The sequence below is a fragment of the Oncorhynchus mykiss genome, chromosome 13 (assembly GCF_057628025.1).
Source record: "Oncorhynchus mykiss isolate SJ-2025 chromosome 13, ASM5762802v1, whole genome shotgun sequence".
NCBI lineage: Eukaryota > Metazoa > Chordata > Actinopteri > Salmoniformes > Salmonidae > Oncorhynchus > Oncorhynchus mykiss.
In genome coordinates this window covers 16,977,501-17,000,000 of record NC_143034.1, presented here as the reverse complement: position 1 = coordinate 17,000,000, position 22,500 = coordinate 16,977,501, and the positions used below count along the sequence as shown (strand labels likewise).

At 43.6% G+C, this 22,500-nt stretch overlaps 2 protein-coding genes across 3 annotated transcripts in view; one reads left to right on the top strand and one right to left on the bottom strand.

Moving 5' to 3' along the window:
* pvalb7 (parvalbumin 7) overlaps positions 1-22,500 on the bottom strand; it is a 69,684-nt gene that overhangs the window by 22,659 nt on the left and 24,525 nt on the right. Inside the window, exon 1 of one of the 2 annotated variants that reach the window (XM_036940135.2) lies at positions 7,678-7,928. The exons of the other annotated variant lie outside the window; for it this stretch is intronic. The gene's annotated coding sequence lies outside the window, so the exon portion shown is untranslated. Of the gene's footprint in view, positions 1-7,677; positions 7,929-22,500 lie in introns of those variants that run through there. 2 annotated transcript variants of the gene reach the window in all.
* Positions 16,246-22,500, top strand: part of ncf4 (neutrophil cytosolic factor 4) — a 44,433-nt gene continuing 38,178 nt past the window's right edge. Inside the window, 3 exon segments of the mRNA NM_001124505.1 lie at positions 16,246-16,293; positions 17,075-17,159; positions 17,322-17,481. Of these exon segments, the coding sequence (NP_001117977.1) occupies positions 16,259-16,293; positions 17,075-17,159; positions 17,322-17,481 (280 nt within the window). The 5' untranslated portion in view covers positions 16,246-16,258.

Genomic DNA, 22,500 nt, shown 5'->3' with positions numbered 1-22,500 from the left:
TGGCAATGTGAGCCTTCCACTGCAGGGTCATATGTCACGTCAAGTGGTGTACAACTCTACGACATAGAACTGTATTTATGCCTCTGTAAGTCATTGAGAACACATTAGCTTTTACAATAACGACCTGACCAAGAAGGAGCAATATAACTAACTACAACAAATTTGTTAGCTAAAGTGACATATACCGTTAACTACAATGGTCAAATGTCTTATTTTTTAACATTATTTTAACAGGACCATGGCCCAATCCCAAATCCATCCCTAAGCCCTATTTCCAGCATTTGTGGAGATCTGAGAGGATTTGATTGGTATAAGCAATAAGGTAATAGCTTCATCTTGCCCTATGATAGGTTAGGTTGAAGTGTCACCATATTGCTTATACCAATCGAATCCTCTCGGATCTCCACAAGCTGATGAAAGGCTGAGAGATGGATTTGGGATTGGGCCTGTGTTGTGTTGGTTGTCTTTAGGGGACACCCAGATGTCCTCGCTCTCTATCAGATGGTGCAAAGCCTCTTTTTAATGGGATGTTTATCCCAATAGTAGCTATTTATCACCGTGTTGGGTGACGGGCGTTGAAATGAGGAAGTGCTGCTATAGTCCTACATTTGACTGGCTTCAGGTTTGTGTCATGCAATGATCAAATAGAGTATGATGTATGTGACTATGATGTATGTGACTATGATGTATGTGACTATGATGTATGTGACTGATGTATGTGACTATGATGTATGATGTATGTGACTATGATGTATGATGTATGTGACTATGATGTATGTGACTATGATGTATGTGACTATGATGTATGTGACTATGATGTATGTGACTATGATGTATGATGTATGTGACTATGATGTATGTGACTATGATGTATGTGACTATGATGTATGATGTATGTGACTATGATGTATGTGACTATGATGTATGATGTATGTGACTATGATGTATGTGACTATGATGTATGATGTATGTGACTATGATGTATGTGACTATGATGTATGTGACTGATGTATGTGACTATGATGTATGTGACTATGATGTATGATGTATGTGACTATGATGTATGTGACTGATGTATGTGTCTATGATGTATGTGACTATGATGTATGTGACTGATGTATGTCACTATGATGTATGATGTATGTGACTATGATGTATGTGACTGATGTATGTGACTATGATGTATGTGACTATGATGTATGATGTATGTGACTATGATGTATGTGACTGATGTATGTGACTGATGTATTTGTCTATGATGTATGTGTCTATGATGTATGTGACTATGATGTATGTGACTATGATGTATGTGACTATGATGTATGTGACTATGATGTATGATGTATGATGTATGTGACTATGATGTATGATGTATGTGACTATGATGTATGTGACTATGATGTATGATGTATGTGACTATGATGTATGATGTATGATGTATGTGACTATGATGTATGTGTCTATGATGTATGTGACTATGATGTATGTGTCTATGATGTATGTGACTATGATGTATGATGTATGTGACTGATGTATGTGACTATGATGTATGTGACTATGATGTATGTGACTATGATGTATGTGTCTATGATGTATGTGACTATGATGTATGTGACTATGATGTATGATGTATGATGTATGTGACTATGATGTATGTGTCTATGATGTATGTGACTATGATGTATGATGTATGTGACTATGATGTATGTGTCTATGATGTATGTGACTATGATGTATGTGTCTATGATGTATGTGACTATGATGTATGATGTATGATGTATGTGACTATGATGTATGTGTCTATGATGTATGTGACTATGATGTATGTGTCTATGATGTATGTGACTATGATGTATGATGTATGTGACTATGATGTATGTGTCTATGATGTATGTGACTATGATGTATGTGTCTATGATGTATGTGACTATGATGTATGATGTATGTGACTGATGTATGTGACTATGATGTATGTGACTATGATGTATGTGACTATGATGTATGTGTCTATGATGTATGTGACTATGATGTATGTGACTATGATGTATGATGTATGATGTATGTGACTATGATGTATGTGTCTATGATGTATGTGACTATGATGTATGATGTATGTGACTATGATGTATGTGTCTATGATGTATGTGACTATGATGTATGTGTCTATGATGTATGTGACTATGATGTATGATGTATGATGTATGTGACTATGATGTATGTGTCTATGATGTATGTGACTATGATGTATGTGTCTATGATGTATGTGACTATGATGTATGATGTATGTGACTATGATGTATGTGTCTATGATGTATGTGACTGATGTATGTGACTATGATGTATGTGACTATGATGTATGTGACTATGATGTATGATGTATGTGACTGATGTATGTGACTATGATGTATGTGACTATGATGTATGTGACTATGATGTATGTGACTATGATGTATGTGACTATGATGTATGTGACTATGATGTATGATGTATGTGACTATGATGTATGTGACTGATGTATGTGACTATGATGTATGTGACTATGATGTATGATGTATGTGACTATGATGTATGTGACTATGATGTATGTGACTATGATGTATGTGACTATGATGTATGTGAGTATGATGTATGTGACTATGATGTATGTGACTATGATGTATGTGACTATGATGTATGTGACTATGATGTATGATGTATGTGACTATGATGTATGTGACTATGATGTATGTGAATATGATGTATGTGACTATGATGTATGTGACTATGATGTATGATGTATGTGACTATGATGTATGTGACTATGATGTATGTGACTATGATGTATGTGACTATGATGTATGTGACTATGATGTATGATGTATGTGACTATGATGTATGATGTATGTGACTATGATGTATGTGACTATGATGTATGTGACTATGATGTATGTGACTATGATGTATGATGTATGTGACTATGATGTATGTGAGTATGATGTATGTGACTGATGTATGTGACTATGATGTATGTGACTATGATGTATGTGACTATGATGTATGTGACTATGATGTATGTGACTATGATGTATGTGTCTATGATGTATGTGACTATGATGTATGTGTCTATGATGTATGTGACTATGATGTATGTGTCTATGATGTATGTGACTATGATGTATGATGTATGTGACTATGATGTATGTGTCTATGATGTATGTGACTGATGTATGTGACTATGATGTATGTGACTATGATGTATGATGTATGTGACTGATGTATGTGACTATGATGTATGTGACTATGATGTATGTGACTATGATGTATGTGACTATGATGTATGTGACTATGATGTATGTGACTATGATGTATGATGTATGTGACTATGATGTATGTGACTGATGTATGTGACTATGATGTATGTGACTATGATGTATGATGTATGTGACTATGATGTATGTGACTGATGTATGTGACTATGATGTATGTGACTATGATGTATGTGAGTATGATGTATGTGACTATGATGTATGTGACTATGATGTATGTGACTATGATGTATGTGACTATGATGTATGATGTATGTGACTATGATGTATGTGACTATGATGTATGTGAATATGATGTATGTGACTATGATGTATGATGTATGTGACTATGATGTATGTGACTATGATGTATGTGACTATGATGTATGTGACTATGATGTATGTGACTATGATGTATGATGTATGTGACTATGATGTATGTGACTATGATGTATGTGACTATGATGTATGTGACTATGATGTATGTGACTATGATGTATGATGTATGTGACTATGATGTATGTGACTATGATGTATGTGACTATGATGTATGTGACTATGATGTATGATGTATGTGACTATGATGTATGTGACTATGATGTATGATGTATGTGACTATGATGTATGTGACTATGATGTATGTGACTATGATGTATGTGACTATGATGTATGTGACTATGATGTATGATGTATGTGACTATGATGTATGTGACTATGATGTATGTGACTATGATGTATGTGACTATGATGTATGTGACTATGATGTATGATGTATGTGACTATGATGTATGTGACTGATGTATGTGACTATGATGTATGTGACTATGATGTATGATGTATGTGACTGATGTATGTGACTGATGTATGTGTCTATGATGTATGTGACTATGATGTATGTGACTGATGTATGTGACTATGATGTATGATGTATGTGACTATGATGTATGTGACTGATGTATGTGACTATGATGTATGTGACTATGATGTATGTGTCTATGATGTATGTGACTATGATGTATGTGTCTATGATGTATGTGACTATGATGTATGATGTATGTGACTATGATGTATGATGTATGTGACTATGATGTATGTGACTATGATGTATGTGACTATGATGTATGATGTATGTGACTATGATGTATGTGAGTATGATGTATGTGACTATGATGTATGTGTCTATGATGTATGTGACTATGATGTATGTGTCTATGATGTATGTGACTATGATGTATGTGTCTATGATGTATGTGACTATGATGTATGATGTATGTGACTATGATGTATGTGTCTATGATGTATGTGACTGATGTATGTGACTATGATGTATGTGACTATGATGTATGATGTATGTGACTGATGTATGTGACTATGATGTATGTGACTATGATGTATGTGACTATGATGTATGTGACTATGATGTATGTGACTATGATGTATGTGACTATGATGTATGATGTATGTGACTATGATGTATGTGACTGATGTATGTGACTATGATGTATGTGACTATGATGTATGATGTATGTGACTATGATGTATGTGACTGATGTATGTGACTATGATGTATGTGACTATGATGTATGTGAGTATGATGTATGTGACTATGATGTATGTGACTATGATGTATGTGACTATGATGTATGTGACTATGATGTATGATGTATGTGACTATGATGTATGTGACTATGATGTATGTGAATATGATGTATGTGACTATGATGTATGATGTATGTGACTATGATGTATGTGACTATGATGTATGTGACTATGATGTATGTGACTATGATGTATGTGACTATGATGTATGATGTATGTGACTATGATGTATGTGACTATGATGTATGTGACTATGATGTATGTGACTATGATGTATGTGACTATGATGTATGATGTATGTGACTATGATGTATGTGACTATGATGTATGTGACTATGATGTATGTGACTATGATGTATGATGTATGTGACTATGATGTATGTGAGTATGATGTATGTGACTGATGTATGTGACTATGATGTATGTGACTATGATGTATGTGACTATGATGTATGTGACTATGATGTATGTGACTATGATGTATGTGACTATGATGTATGTGACTATGATGTATGTGTCTATGATGTATGTGACTATGATGTATGTGTCTATGATGTATGTGACTATGATGTATGATGTATGTGACTATGATGTATGTGTCTATGATGTATGTGACTGATGTATGTGACTATGATGTATGTGACTATGATGTATGATGTATGTGACTGATGTATGTGACTATGATGTATGTGACTATGATGTATGTGACTATGATGTATGTGACTATGATGTATGTGACTATGATGTATGTGACTATGATGTATGATGTATGTGACTATGATGTATGTGACTGATGTATGTGACTATGATGTATGTGACTATGATGTATGATGTATGTGACTATGATGTATGTGACTGATGTATGTGACTATGATGTATGTGACTATGATGTATGTGAGTATGATGTATGTGACTATGATGTATGTGACTATGATGTATGTGACTATGATGTATGTGACTATGATGTATGATGTATGTGACTATGATGTATGTGACTATGATGTATGTGAATATGATGTATGTGACTATGATGTATGATGTATGTGACTATGATGTATGTGACTATGATGTATGTGACTATGATGTATGTGACTATGCTGTATGTGACTATGATGTATGATGTATGTGACTATGATGTATGTGACTATGATGTATGTGACTATGATGTATGTGACTATGATGTATGATGTATGTGACTATGATGTATGTGACTATGATGTATGTGACTATGATGTATGTGACTATGATGTATGATGTATGTGACTATGATGTATGTGACTATGATGTATGATGTATGTGACTATGATGTATGTGACTATGATGTATGTGACTATGATGTATGTGACTATGATGTATGTGACTATGATGTATGATGTATGTGACTATGATGTATGTGACTATGATGTATGTGACTATGATGTATGTGACTATGATGTATGTGACTATGATGTATGATGTATGTGACTATGATGTATGTGACTGATGTATGTGACTATGATGTATGTGACTATGATGTATGATGTATGTGACTGATGTATGTGACTGATGTATGTGTCTATGATGTATGTGACTATGATGTATGTGATTGATGTATGTGACTATGATGTATGATGTATGTGACTATGATGTATGTGACTGATGTATGTGACTATGATGTATGTGACTTTGATGTATGTGTCTATGATGTATGTGACTATGATGTATGTGTCTATGATGTATGTGACTATGATGTATGATGTATGTGACTATGATGTATGATGTATGTGACTATGATGTATGTGACTATGATGTATGATGTATGTGACTATGATGTATGATGTATGTGACTATGATGCATGATGTATGTGACTATGATGTATGTGACTATGATGTATGTGACTATGATGTATGTGACTGATGTATGTGACTGATGTATGTGTCTATGATGTATGTGACTATGATGTATGTGACTGATGTATGTGACTATGATGTATGATGTATGTGACTATGATGTATGTGTCTATGATGTATGTGACTGATGTATGTGACTATGATGTATGTGACTATGATGTATTTCACTGGGTAATATTTCAACCTTGACATCGCATAACAGTTGTATAAGTCATGGAGTCGTACATGTCTTGGTTTAAAGTACACACACACACACACACACACACACACACACACACACACACACACACACACACACACACACACACACACACACACACACACACACACACACACACACACACACACACACACACACACACACGTACGTCTTGGTCTACAGTCGCACACACAGTCATATTTTGGCTGAGTGGACAGGAGACTGACATCTCCAAGCAGACCTTAGAATACTAGAACCATTGTTTCAGGAATATTCTAAGAATTACAAATATCCTGAGGATTCCGTCTGGGTCAGAACAGGGACTTAGATTAGCTGCAGGTTTTAAAATGGAATTCTACCAACATCCAGCCATTCAAGAACACAGAATCACTACCCAGAATTGTCTATACATGCTGTTTGAATTCACAGGATACTACATATCAACCTGTCCAACACTTCTGAAAACAACAATCCTTTTCTAACACAAGATGACCAAAAACAAACCAACGTAAAGTCAATAAAGAACATTATTTTTCTGCGAGTTTGAACGTCAGGCATTAACTGCAGACCCCAACACGACAGTATTTGCTTGCAATAATGAATAAGAATTAGTAATAATTATGCAGTAATTAGTAATTATTATCCAGTCTCGTGAACCAATGACAACCAATCCCACAACCCAGACCTTTCAATGATCAACCTTACCTGGCTAGTGAGGGACTAGACACTGGAAAGAGACAGAGATGGAGAGAGTGAGGGATAGAGTGAGGGAGAAAGTGAAGGAGAGAAAGAGAGAGGCAGGAGTTGAGATAGGGTAAGAGAGGGGGGTGTCCACTATCAGTCTTATATATCACACATACACACATATGTAGGCACACACACACACACACACACACACACACACACACACACACACACACACACACACACACACACACACACACACACACATACATACATACATACATACATAGCATTTATTTTGGGAAAGTATGGGAGAGGGACAGTGGGGTTCAAGACAGGACGTACTAACACTGCCTTAGGGTCAGATCACTTTCTCAACATTACTAACCAATCAACCACTACTATTAATAAACATGTATTTGCTGTCCTCACTATCTACCTCTCTACCTTTCTACCTCACTACCTACCTTTCTATCTTTCTACCTCACTATCTACCTCTCTACCTCACTATCTACCTCACTATCTACCTCTCTACCTTTCTACCTCACTATCTACCTCTCTACCTTTCTACCTCACTATCTACCTCTCTACCTTTCTACCTCACTATCTACCTCTCTACCTTTCTACCTCACTATCTACCTCTCTCCCTTTCTACCTCTCTCCCTCACTATCTACCTCTCTACCTCACTATGTACCTCTCTACCTCTCTATCTACCCCTCTTACCTCTCTCCCTCACTATCTACCTCTCTCCCTCACTATCTACCTCCACCTCTCTATCTACCTCTATCCCTCACTATCTACCTCTCTACCTCACTATCTACCTCTCTACCTCTCTCCCTCTACCTCTACCTCTCTGCCTCACTATCTACCTCTCTACCTCTCTCCCTCACTATCTACCTCTCTCCCTCACTATCTACCTCACTCCCTCACTATTTACCTCTCTACCTCACTATCTACCTCTCTACCTCAATATCTACCTCTCTCCCTCACTATCTACCTCTCTCCCTCACTATCTACCTCTCTACCTCTCTCCCTCACTCTACCTCTACCTCTCTCCCTCACTCTCTACCTCTCTACCTCACTCTCTCTCTCTTTCTCTCCCCTTTCTCTCTTGCTCTCTCTCTCTCTCTCTCCCTTCTCTTTCTTTCGCTCAAGGGTTCCACATTCTTCGGTTCTGCTGGTGGCTAGCTGAATTTGGCTAGGTGACCCGAATGAGTGTGATCGCATACTCCCTCAAAATAGTCTGATTTAATCTAAGATAACTCAAGAAATCTAGTAATCAAAGAAAATACAGCTGACCTTGATAACCTGTTTCTACAGTCTGCTTGGTAGCCTGTTTCTGCAGTCTTCTTAGTAGCCTGTTTCTACAGTCTGCTTCTTAGGCTGTTTCTGCAATCTTCTTGGTAGCCTGTTTCTGCAATCTTCTTGGTAGCCTGTTTCTGCAGTCTTCTTAGTAGCCTGTTTCTACAGTCTGCTTGGTAGCCTGTTTCTGCAATCTTCTTGGTAGCCTGTTTCTGCAGTCTTCTTAGTAGCCTGTTTCTACAGTCTGCTTCTTAGGCTGTTTCTGCAATCTTCTTGGTAGCCTGTTTCTGCAGTCTTCTTAGTAGCCTGTTTCTACAGTCTGCTTGGTAGCCTGTTTCTGCAATCTTCTTGGTAGCCTGTTTCTGCAGTCTTCTTAGTAGCCTGTTTCTACAGTCTGCTTGGTAGCCTGTTTCTGCAATCTTCTTGGTAGCCTGTTTCTGCAGACTGCTTGGTAGCCTGTTTCTGCAGACTGCTTGGTAACCTGTTTCTACAGTCTGCTTGGTAGCCTGTTTCTGCAATCTTCTTGGTAGCCTGTTTCTGCAGACTGCTTGGTAGCCTGTTTCTGCAGACTGCTTGGTAACCTGTTTCTACAGTCTGCTTGGTAGCCTGTTTCTGCAATCTTCTTAGTAGCCTGTTTCTGCAGACTGCTTGGTAACCTGTTTCTACACCCTCTCTGCCTAGCTGGAAGGAACTGATATAAAATGTATATAAATGGTTTATTATATAATATATACACTACCGTTCCAAAGTGTGGGGTCATTTAGACATGTCCTTGTTTTTTTTCATCTCCCTCTCTACCTGTCTCCTTTATCTCCCCCTTCATCTCCCTCTGTCAATCTGTATCTCTCTCTACCTGTCTCCTTTATCTCTCCCTCAATCTCTTTAAAAGGCCCCCCCTCTCTCTCACTTCCCCTCATCCCTTGCTTCGTCCTTCTCATCTTCCTCAGACTATATTTATCAGTCTTTCTTGCCAGCTGCTGGCAACCAAGGCCAGCAGAGCTAGATCCATCTCTCTGTGGCTGCTCACTGTCAAAGGTGTGTGTGTGTGTGTGTGTGTGTGTGTGTGTGTGTGTGTGTGTGTGTAATATCCCAGACATACTCCCTATGACACAAAGAGGGAGTCAAAATCCTGGGCCACAGCTGTCTGTCTGTCTCTCTCCTCACCTCTCTCCCTCTTCATATTGGTTGACCCCCCCTGTTCCTCCTGTTCTGTCCTCTCTGTTTCCCTCCCTCCCTCCCTCCCCCATTCCTTCTCTCTGTTTCCCTCCCTCCCTGTCTCCCCCATTCCTTCTCTCTGTTTCCCTCCCTCCCTGTCTCCCCCATTCCTTCTCTCTGTTTCCCTCCCTCCCTGTCTCCCCCATTCCTTCTCTCTGTTCATCATGCTGTTTCCCCATCTATTGCATTACCCTGCATCAGCACTTTCCTGAAGTATGGACATGCTACAGAGAGGGGGAAATGGAGAGAGAGAGGGAGGCAGATAGGGAGGCAGAGAGGGAGGCAGAGAGGGAGGCAGAGAGGGGGAAATGGAGAGAGAGAGGGAGGCAGAGAGGGGGAAATGGAGAGAGAGAGGGAGGCAGAGAGGGAGGCAGAGAGGGGGAAATGAGAGAGAGAGGGAGGCAGAGAGGGAGGCAGAGAGGGGGAAATGGAGAGAGAGAGGGAGGCACAGAGGGAGGCAGAGAGGGGGAAATGGAGAGAGAGGGAGGCAGAGAGGGAGGCAGAGAGGGGGAAATGGAGAGAGAGAGGGAGGCAGAGAGGGAGGCAGAGAGGGAGGCCGAGAGGGAGGCAGAGAGGGGGAAATGGAGAGAGAGAGGGAGGCATAGAGGGAGGCAGAGAGGGGGAAATGGAGAGAGAGAGGGAGGCAGAGAGGGAGGCAGAGAGGGAGGCAGAGAGGGGGAAATGGAGAGAGAGAGGGAGGCAGAGAGAGAGGCAGAGAGGGAGGCAGAGAGGGGGAAATGGAGAGAGAGAGGGATGCAGAGAGGGGGAAATGGAGAGAGAGAGGGAAGCAGAGAGGGGGAAATGGAGAGAGCGAGGGAGGCAGAGAGGGAGGCAGAGAGGGAGGCCGAGAGGGAGGCAGAGAGGGGAAAATTGAGAGAGAGAGGGAGGCATAGAGGGAGGCAGAGAGGGGGAAATGGAGAGAGAGAGGGAGGCAGAGAGGGAGGCAGAGAGGGAGGCAGAGAGGGGGAAATGGAGAGAGAGAGGGAGGCAGAGAGGAAGGCAGAGAGGGGGAAATGGAGAGAGAGAGGGAGGCAAAGAGGGGGAAATTTAGAGAGAGGGAGGCAGAGAGGGGGAAATGGAGAGAGAGAGGGAGGCAGAGAGGGAGGCAGAGAGGGGGAAATGGAGAGAGAGAGGGAGGCAGAGAGGGAGGCAGAGAGGGAGGCAGAGAGGGAGGCAGAGTGGGAGGCAGAGAGGGGGAAATGGAGAGAGAGAGGGAGGCATAGAGGGAGGCAGAGAGGTGGAAATGGAGAGAGAGAGGGAGGCAGAGAGGGAGGCAGAGAGGGGGAAATGGAGAGAGAGAGGGAGGCAGAGAGGGAGGCAGAGATGGAGGCAGAGAGGGGAAATGGAGAGAGAGAGGGAGGCAGAGAGGGAGGCAGAGAGGTGGAAATGGAGAGAGAGAGGGAGGCAGAGAGGGAGGCAGAGAGGGAGGCAGAGAGGGGGAAATGGAGAGAGAGAGGGAGGCAGAGAGGGAGGCAGAGAGGGAGGCAGCGAGGGGGGCAGAGAGGGAGGCAGAGAGGGAGGCAGAGAGGGGGGCAGAGAGGGGGGCAGAGAGGGAGGCAGAGAGGGAGGCAGAGAGGGGGGCAGAGAGGGAGGCAGAGAGGGAGGCAGAGAGGGAGACAGAGAGCAAGGCAGAGAGGGAGGCAGAGAGGGGGAAATGGAGAAGGAAACAGTAATGTAAGTCTGTCTGTGTTAAATAAGGAGACGACGGGCCAACAGAAGGATAGAGGGTTAATCAAGGGCAAGGCAGAGACAGAAACACAGATGAAAAGACTCAACTCATTCTAGAGAGAGAGAGGGAGAGAGAGAGAGAAGTGAAAGCAGCTCAGTTTTAAATGGTCCAAGTGCTTTTCAGCAGCAGGTGGAGCGTTACACCCCATGACAGGTGCGAAATGGGTTACAACTCAGTGTGTATATTGTGAGCGTGTCTGAGGCCCTGTGGTTTCATGTCTTAGTGGACATGTCTGGATTACAATACCAAGCCAAAGCAAATAACATGCCACACACAGTCTATCTAACGGGAACACTCGACCGACACGCATGGCACTCGATGTTGAAACTCCGTTACCTTGGTAACATGGAGACCTCCAGAGGGGATAAAGGGAAGAAGAAAGGAGAGAGAGAGATCTTGAAGTACAGTATGAGATGGATGTAGCCTACATTGACTGACTGACACACACACACACACACACACACACACACACACACACACACACACACACACACACACACACACAAACACACTGGCTTTTATGGTGTTGCATACTATGTTTAGTATGGGGCCTAAAATCCATACTTCATCATCACATAACACCATATACAAAGGAGGTAGAAAAAGTCTAGTTAGAACTGTACACTCTCAGAGAAAAAGGGTTCCAAGAGAGTTCTTATAGGATAGGTGCAGCACCTTTTGGTTCCAAAAAAGGGTTATCCTTTCCACAAAGAGTTCTACATGGAACCCAAAAGAGTTCTACCTGGAACCAAAATGGTTCTACCTGGAACCAAAACGGGTTGATTAATAGGGTTCTCCTATGGGGACAGGCAAAGACCCTTTTAGGTTCTACATAGCACCTTTATTTCTAAGAGTTTAACACATGCTGGGAGATAATCTGTCTTCACCTCTTAGGTTTTACCTTTGACCTTTTATGTTCTTCTGTAGTAGAACATATTTAGGGATGACTCCATGGGGCCTCCCTTCTCTCCTTCTCTGGGTGTGAAGTAATAGTGAATCTCGGCAAAATGCTCTCACTTCTCGGAATTTTTGTTGGTTTACTATTCTAGTGAATAGTAACACACACACACACACACACACGCACGCACGCACACACACACACGACACATACACAAACACACAGGACACACACACACACAAACACACACACACACACACACACACACACACACACACACACACACACACACACACACACACACACACACACACACACCAACTGAAGTGACCTTGGTGTGAAATACACACTTGGATGTCTGAAGCTTGGAACAGCCAAGTTATGGGTCTAGTGTGTGTGTCTATTATGGGCTTCACCGCTTGTGTCCAAATACATATCTACATTTCATCACGGGAGATTTGACACACACACACACACACTCGGTTTCAAAGTGTCCGTGTAGTCAGTCGGCCACACAGTATGAGAATAGAGAGGGAATCGATATGTCCTCTGTCATCTCTTTAAATGCCCATATATTGGCAAGGACATATGCATGTACGCATACACACACACACTCACACATACACACACGAACACACACACACGCATACACACACTGAGTGTACAAAACATTAAGGGCACCTTCCTAATATTGAAGAGTTCCACAGGGATGCTGGCCCATGTTGACTCCAATGCTTCCCACAGTTGTGTCAAGTTGACTGGATGTCCTTTGGGTGGTGGACCATTCTTGATACACACGGGAAACTGTTGAGCGTGAAAAACCCAGCAGCGTTGCAGTTCTTGACACAAACCACTGCGTCTGGCACCTACTACCATACTCTTTTCAAAGGCACTTCAATATTTGGTCTTGCCCATAATCACTCTGAATGGCACACATACACAACCCATGTCTCAATTGACTCAAGGCTTAAAAATGATTATTTAACATGTCTCTTCCCCTTCATCTCCACTGATTGAAGTGGATTTAACAAGTGACAGGGATCCTAACTTTCCCCTGGTGTCCTTAATGTTTTGTGCATTCAGTGTACACTGCTGACTGTTCCCTCTACAAGATGCCTGAATAGCTGATGTAGATATGCAGTTAGGAGATGGACATACGGACTATGTACGTTGGTAAAGTGACTTTCTCTCTCTCTCTCTTCCTCCCTCATCTCTCTTTCTCTCCCCCATCTCTCTTCCTCCCTCCTCTCTTTCTCCCTCCTCTCTCTTTCTCTCCCCCCTCTTTCTTTCTCCCCATCTCTCTTCCTCCCTCCTCTCTCTTTCCCTTCCTCTCTCTTTCTCCCCCCTCTCTCTTCCCCCTCTCTCTCCCATTCTCTTTCTGTCCCCCCTCTCTTTCCTCCCTCTCTTTCTTCCCCCTCTCTCTTTCTGTCCCCCCTCTCTTTCCTCCCTCTCTTTCTTCCCCCTCTCTCTTTCTGTCCCCCCTCTCTTTCCTCCCTCTCTTTCTGTCCCCCCTCTCTTTCTGTCCCCCCTCTCTTTCCTCCCTCTCTTTCTGTCCCCCCTCTCTTTCCTCCCTCTCTTTTTCTCAAAGAAAGGGGAATATTATGGTTGCGTCCCACATTGCACCATATTCCCTATTTAGTGTGCTACTTTTAACCAGAACCCATATAGCCAATGGGAAAATTTCCATTGCATACTCCTCACGTCCTCTCTCTTTGTCTCCTACTCAAAACCCATTGGATAGGAAATCCAGAGGTCCCTACCCTCTGACCTTCTCCTCCAATGGGTTTTGAGAAGGAGAGAGGAGGAGTATGCAACTGAGATCTTCCCCATGTAATTACCCTAATGCCCTCCTCCACTACTCTCTTACACCCTCCCCTACCCTCTTCTACCCTGTACTGCTCTCTTCTACCCTTTAGTGCTCTCTTCTACCCTGTACTGCTCTCCTCTACCCTGTACTGCGCTCCTCTACCCTGTACTGCTCTCTTCTACCCTTTAGTGCTCTCTTCTATCCTATACTGCTCTCCTCTACCCTGTACTGCTCTCTTCTACCCTGCACTGCTCTCTTCTACCCTGTACTGCTCTCTTCTACCCTCTTCTACCCTGTACTGCTCTCCTCTACCCTTTACTGCTCTCTTCTAACCTCTTCTACCATGTACTGCTCTCTTCTACCCTTTACTGCTCTCTTCTACCCTCTTCAACCCTGTACTGCTCTCCTCTACCCTGTACTGCTCTCTTCTACCATTTACTGCTCTCTTCTACCCTCTACTGCTCTCTTCTACCCTGTACTGCCCTCTTCTACCCTGTACTGCCCTACCCTGTCTTCTACCCTGTACTGCCCTCTTCTACCCTGTACTGCTCTCTTCTACCCTCTTCTACCCTGTACTGCTCTCCTCGACCCTGTACTGCTCTCTCTTCTACCCTGTACTGCTCTCTTCTACCCTCTTCTACCCTGTACTGCCCTCTTCTACCCTGTACTGCCCTCTTCTACCCTGTACTGCTCTCTTCTACCCTCTTCTACCCTGTACTGCTCTCCTCGACCCTGTACTGCTCTCTCTTCTACCCTGTACTGCTCTCTTCTACCGTCTTCTACCCTTTACTGCCCTCTTCTACCCTGTACTGCCCTCTTCTACCCTGTACTGCCCTCTTCTACCCTGTACTGCCCTTTTCTACCCTGTACTGCTCTCTTCTACCCTTTACTGCCCTCTTCACTGACATCTGGTGAAAAGGAATCAACTTTACATGTTGCAACTGAGCCAAAGGCCTCAGATTAGATGGTGCTGCGTAAAAATGATCTTCAACGGATCCCTTCCCTCCTCACCCTTCCCTTATTATGACGGCGGATTGAAGAACAGGTGCGAGGCCAAGCATTCTATCTGCAGAAAACAGAAGACATACATGGTCCATTTATCAATTAGTGGCTATTTTACTCTGCCAGTCACATGATTGTACAATGCCTGATGTTGCCAGTTGCATTGTAATTGACATACTTTTCAAGCTTTAACGAAGCCGCACAATAGTCGAGAGAGCAATAGTGAGAGAGGGAGATATATATGTGTGTGTGTGCGTTTTAACCTATTTTAACCTAGCAAGTTTACATCTGCATCATGACCATTTAGTCTATTTTATTTGATTCTCTGTTAAGAGGCTCGAGAACAACAAGACAACTGTTTCCCTCCCCATCCACCTCAGCAAACTTCAGAAACGGGCGCTGCGTGTAGCCGAATCATTTTGGGGAACTTGATTTTGGCTTCCTGATTGCACACGTTCCGCTCTGTCGCCTGTTTGCGCCTTCTGATCGCGTTCGTTCCGCTCCATGAAACCACTGTGCGAGTCTGTAGCAGATTTTCAGTTCAGGTTTCTGTTCATCGAAGGAGGGTTGAAGTGAGGGGCGACTGTACTGTGTTCTGATAAATCCATCCGAAAGTTTCATTCTTCAATCGGCCCGGTCTCCATCAACATGTCGTCGCTGCCCAAGCAACTACGAGACGAGAGGTGAGTTACGAGGCCGGTGGTGACAGCGGTTGTTGAAGGCAGCATAGGACTGTTAGGAAATGTGAACTTCTGCACCCAGAACTGTTGTTAATGTGCGTTTATGTAACCCTCATTTTACCAGTTAAATCGACTGAGGAGTGAGAAGAGGAGGGGGGATGAATGAGCCAACTGGGAACAGGGGAAGATTAGGTGGCCATGATGTATGAGGGCCAGATTGGGCATTTAGCCAGTAACTAGGCAATGGAATAGTAACAGCGAAGATATTTCCCCTTTTATCTGTGGTAGGAGTCTATTCTTCTATAGTGTATGCGGCGCGTTTCCAATCTTTCTAGAACAGTCATCTGTCACGATTGTGAATTTGAAACTAAACTAAATTCCATAATAGTCACCAGAGTGACTCGTTTTGCAACATTCCCCGACATAAATGCGTGTGTGTACGGTGCTGTGTGTGTGAGAGAGAGAGTTCTCGGTGCCATGAAGCCCTGTACATCAGCCTGCGGTTGGACTGCTCTAACCTGTCTGATATGTTGCTGATGTTCTATAACCCCCAGGGTTCTTTCCCAATCCATGGCTGTATATATTAGTGAGGTCATACAGCACGTCTTGAAGCTGAATGGTCACCTAAGCATTTGTTTACTTCTTAGTTCACCTATCCTCCTCTCCTCTCCTCCTCCCCTCCTCCTCTCCTCTCCTCTCCTCTCCTCTCCTCTCCTCCTCTCCTCTCCTCTCCTCTCCTCTCCTCTCCTCTTCCTCCTCCTCTCCTCTCCTCTCCTCTCCTCAGTGATTTTGACCAGCTTCCACACGACATTCCCATCAGTGCCACCATCGCAGACATCGAGGAGAAAAAGGGCTTCATCGACTATTATGTAAGTGTGTGTCTGTATGCTGGTGAACACTGACCACACAACCCACGAGTTAGAATGGTGAGAACGCTTTAAACACTAAAAATGGTGTGAAAAGCATCTCAACAGCTCATGTAAGAATTCTCCCCCCCTCCCCTCCCCCTCCCCCTCCCTCTCTCCCGGCAGCGTTTTGTGATAGAGGTAAGGACCAGAGGTGGTAGTAAGTACCTGATCTACCGGAGGTACAGCCAGTTCTTCAACCTGCACAGTGACCTGGAGCTGAAACATTCACCTGGAGACCAGGGCACATCTGGACCTAACACCTGCAGGCTGCCCACCCTGCCTGGTGAGAGGGGGGTGGAGGGGTGGGCTGCTCTGTGTGTGTGTGTGTGTGTGTGTGTGTGTGTGTGTGTGTGTGTGTGTGTGTGTGTGTGTGTGTGTGTGTGTGTGTGTGTGTGTGTGTGTGTACGTTATATGTGCTCTTGCACATATACATATTATGTGTATGCTGTTGGGTGTGTCCTTGTACATGAATGTTCGGTCTGCGTTATGTAAAAATATAATTCACCCTGTCATAGTTCACTTCTCTCCTGGGGGTAAGAATACCTGGCATTGTGTAAAACACACCGTGAACAGATAGAGCAGGACTCCTATTCCCCCTCTGTGTTAACACCATATCAGATAGATCAGGACTCCTATTCCCTCTCTGTGTTAACACCATATCAGATAGACCAGGACTCCTATTCCCTCTCTGTGTTAACACCATATCAGATAAACCAGGACTCCTATTCCCTCTCTGTGTTAACACCATATCAGATAGACCAGGACTCCTATTCCCTCTCTGTGTTAACACCATATCAGATAGACCAGGACTCCTATTCCCCCTCTGTGTTAACACCATATCAGATAGATCAGGACTCCTATTCCCTCTCTGTGTTAACACCATATCAGATAGATCAGGACTCCTATTCCCTCTCTGTGTTAACACCATATCAGATAGATCAGGACTCCTATTCCCTCTCTGTGTTAACACCATATCAGATAGATCAGGACTCCTATTCCCTCTCTGTGTTAACACCATATCAGATAGATCAGGACTCCTATTCCCCCTCTGTGTTAACACCATATCAGATAGATCAGGACTCCTATTCCCTCTCTGTGTTAACACCATATCAGATAGAGCAGGACTCCTATTCCCCCTCTGTGTTAACACCATATCAGATAGATCAGGACTCCTATTCCCTCTCTGTGTTAACACCATATCAGATAAACCAGGACTCCTATTCCCTCTCTGTGTTAACACCATATCAGATAGATCAGGACTCCTATTCCCTCTCTGTGTTAACACCATATCAGATAGATCAGGACTCCTATTCCCTCTCTGTGTTAACACCATATCAGATAGATCAGGACTCCTATTCCCTCTCTGTGTTAACACCATATCAGATAAACCAGGACTCCTATTCCCTCTCTGTGTTAACACCATATCAGATAGATCAGGACTCCTATTCCCTCTCTGTGTTAACACCATATCAGATAAACCAGGACTCCTATTCCCTCTCTGTGTTAACACCATATCAGATAAACCAGGACTCCTATTCCCTCTCTGTGTTAACACCATATCAGATAGACCAGGACTCCTATTCCCTCTCTGTGTTAACACCATATCAGATAGACCAGGACTCCTATTCCCTCTCTGTGTTAACACCATATCAGATAGATCAGGACTCCTATTCCCTCTCTGTGTTACTGGATATTATGAAGACGTCAGTCCAAACACTTTTACTTTATTCAGCATTTACACACACACACACACACACACACACACACACACACACACACACACACACACACACACACACACACACACACACCAATTCAAAGACAGAAAGTGAGTGTGAGAGTGAGTGAGTGATCGAACCAGGGATTAGCCTGAGAGAGAAAGACAGACAGACACAGACAGAGTGAGAGAGAAAGACAGACAGAGAGTGAGAGAGAAAGACAGACAGAGAGTGAGAGAGAAAGACAGACAGAGAGTGAGAGAGAAAGACAGACAGAGAGTGAGAGAGAAAGACAGACAGACAGAGAGTGAGAGAGAAAGACAGACAGAGTGAGAGAGAAAGACAGACAGACAGAGTGAGAGAGAAAGACAGACAGAGAGTGAGAGAGAAAGAGACAGAGAGTGAGAGAGAAAGACAGACAGAGAGTGAGAGAGAAAGACAGACAGAGAGTGAGAGAGAAAGACATCTCGTTCCTATAAATGCATTGTTACAAGGCTGTTACTGATTAGGCTCCGATAGCTCTGAGCATCGTTGCCAATAAAGATTTATGACTTTGAATGGGGATGATGACCATCAATTGGACAGAGGCTGACAGTCTCTCTCCTCTATATGTCTGTCTCTCCTTCTCTAACTGTCTGTCTCTCCTTCTCTATATGTCTGTCTCTGACTCTATATGTCTGTCTCTCCTTCTCTATGTGTCTGTCTCTCCTTCTCTATGTGTCTGTCTCTCCTTCTCTATATGTCTGTCTGTCTCTGACTCTATATGTCTGTCTCTCCTTCTCTATGTGTCTGTCTCTCCTTCTCTATGTGTCTGTCTCTCCTTATCTATGTGTCTGTCTCTCCTTCTCTATATGTCTGTCTGTCTCTGACTCTATATGTCTGTCTCTCCTTCTCTGTGTCTGTCTCTCCTTCTCTGTGTCTGTCTCTCCTTCTCTATATGTCTGTCTCTCCTTCTCTATGTGTCTGTCTCTCCTTCTCTATGTGTCTGTCTCTCCTCTATGTGTCTGTCTCTCCTCTATGTGTCTGTCTCTCCTTCTCTATATGTCTATCTCTCCTTCTCTGTGTCTGTCTCTCCTTCTCTATATGTCTGTCTCTCCTTATCTATGTGTCTGTCTCTCCTTCTCTATGTGTCTGTCTCTCCTCTATGTGTCTGTCTCTCCTTCTCTATGTGTCTGTCTCTCCTTCTCTATGTGTCTGTCTCTCCTTCTCTATATGTCTGTCTCTCCTTCTCTATGTGTCTGTCTCTCCTTCTCTATGTGTATGTCTCTCCTCTATGTGTCTGTCTCTCCTTCTCTATGTGTCTGTCTCTCCTTCTCTATGTGTCTGTCTCTCCTTCTCTATGTGTCTGTCTCTCCTTCTCTATGTGTCTGTCTCTCCTTCTCTATATGTCTGTCTCTCCTTCTCTGTGTCTGTCTCTCCTTCTCTATGTGTCTGTCTCTCCTTCTCTATATGTCTGTCTCTCCTTCTCTATATGTCTGTCTGTCTCTCCTTCTCTATATGTCTGTCTGTCCGTCTCTATGTCTGTCTGTCCGTCTCTATATGTCTGTCTCTCCTTCTCTGTCTGTCTCATCTCTTTTCTCTCTATCTTTCTGGCTGTGTCCCAAACAGTTGGATTTCTGCCAAGACTGAATACCTGTTTAACAGAATAATTAGTGTCTCTCTGCAGGTGTACACTAGAAAACAAGGATTTTATTGTGCTCTCTCTCTCTCTCTCTCTCTCCCTTCCTTCTTTCCTTCTCTCGATCTCTCTCCCATCCCTCCCATCCATCTATGTTTCCCTCCCTCCATCCATCACTAACTAACTTTTCTCCCTCTCTCTCTCCGCTCCACCCTTCCCTCTTCCCCCCCCTCTCTCTCTCTCTCTCTCTCCCATCCCTCCCATCCATCTGTTTCCCTCCCTCCATCCATCACTAACTAACTTTTCTCCCTCTCTCTCTCCGCTCCACCCTTCCTTCTCCCCCCACCCCCCCCTCTCTCTCTCTCCGCTCCACCCTTCCCCCCCCCTCTCTCCCAATGTTATGTCCTGTTCTGTTCTCTCACAGTAACATAATGGAGATGAAGACTCTAAAGTCCAGAGAGAGAGTTACAGTAGAGGACTGTCAGTGAACTATCTCTCTCTCTCACACACACACACACACACACACACACACACACACACACACACACACACACACACACACTTGGGCACGTGCCGTTTAAGCTCCCGAACGGCCGGCTTTTAAATGTAGACATTGGCTTAATGATGATCATGGAACTAATCATCAGTTCTCTCTATTTCCATTCAAATGAAAAGAGAGATGGACCCAGATAATGAGTGATGGAGAGAGATGGAGAGATGGGGAGAGACAGAGAGAGATGGAGAGAGACAGAGAGAGACATAGGGAGATGGAGAGAGATGGAGCCAGAGGGAGAAAGATGGAGAGAGACAGAGATATGGAGTCAGAGGGAAAGAGATGGGGAGAGATGGAGGGAGGAGAGAGACAGAGAGAGATGGAGTCAGAGGGAAAGAGGTGAAGAGAGATGGAGTCAGAGGGAGAGAGATGGAGTCAGAGAGAGAGATGGAGTCAGAGAGAGAGAGAGAGGGAGAGAGATGGAGCCAGAGGGAGAGAGATGGAGCCAGAGGGAGAGAGATGGAGCCAGAGGGAGAGATGGAGAGACATGGAGTCAGAGGGAGAGAGATGGAGTCAGAGGGTGAGAGATGGAGCCAGAGGGAGAGAGATGGATCCAGAGGGAGAGAGATGGATCCAGAGGGAGAGAGATGGATCCAGAGGGAGAGAGATGGATCCAGAGGGAGTCAGAGGGAGAGAGATGGAGTCAGAGGGAGAGAGATGGAGTCAGAGGGAGAGAGATGGATCCAGAGGGAGAGAGATGGATCCAGAGGGAGAGAGATGGATCCAGAGGGAGAGAGATGGATCCAGAGGGAGAGAGATGGATCCAGAGGGAGAGAGATGGAGAGAGATGGATCCAGAGGGAGAGATGGTGGGAGAGAGAGATGATCACAGGCATTAGATGGGGCTAAATTAGTTGTAGCTTTCCCCCCCTCTCTCTCCCTCCCTCCGACTCCCCCCCACTCTCTCTCTGTCCTCCTCTTCTCTCTCTCTCTCTCTCTCTCTCTCTCTCTCTCTCTCTCTCCCTCCCTCCCTCCATCTCCCCCCACTCTCTCTCTCTCCTCCACACCCCCCCCCTCTCTCTCCCTCCCTCCATCTCCCCCCACTCTCTCTCTCTGTCCTCCTCTCTCCTCTCTCTCTCTGTCCTCCTCTCTCCTCTCTCTCTCCCTCTAAATGAGTTTTATCAGCAGTGGGAAGTAGCTGAATCTAATGTAGAACGTTACAACTGGAACACAGAGGAACTTCAGGGGGGTGTTCTAAATGTTAATAATTATATTCAGCTAGAAGTTCTAGGTGACATTCAGTTGGGCCTAGTTGTACTGTGTGTGTGTGTGTGTGTGTGTGTGTGTGTGTGTGTGTTCAGCATCTCAGATAGCTGTTGGTTGGACAGTCATTCAACTACAGTCTTTGTTTATTTGTATCGTACCGTCTCAAGGGCACCCTATTCAATGGCACCCTATGTCCCTATGTAGTGCA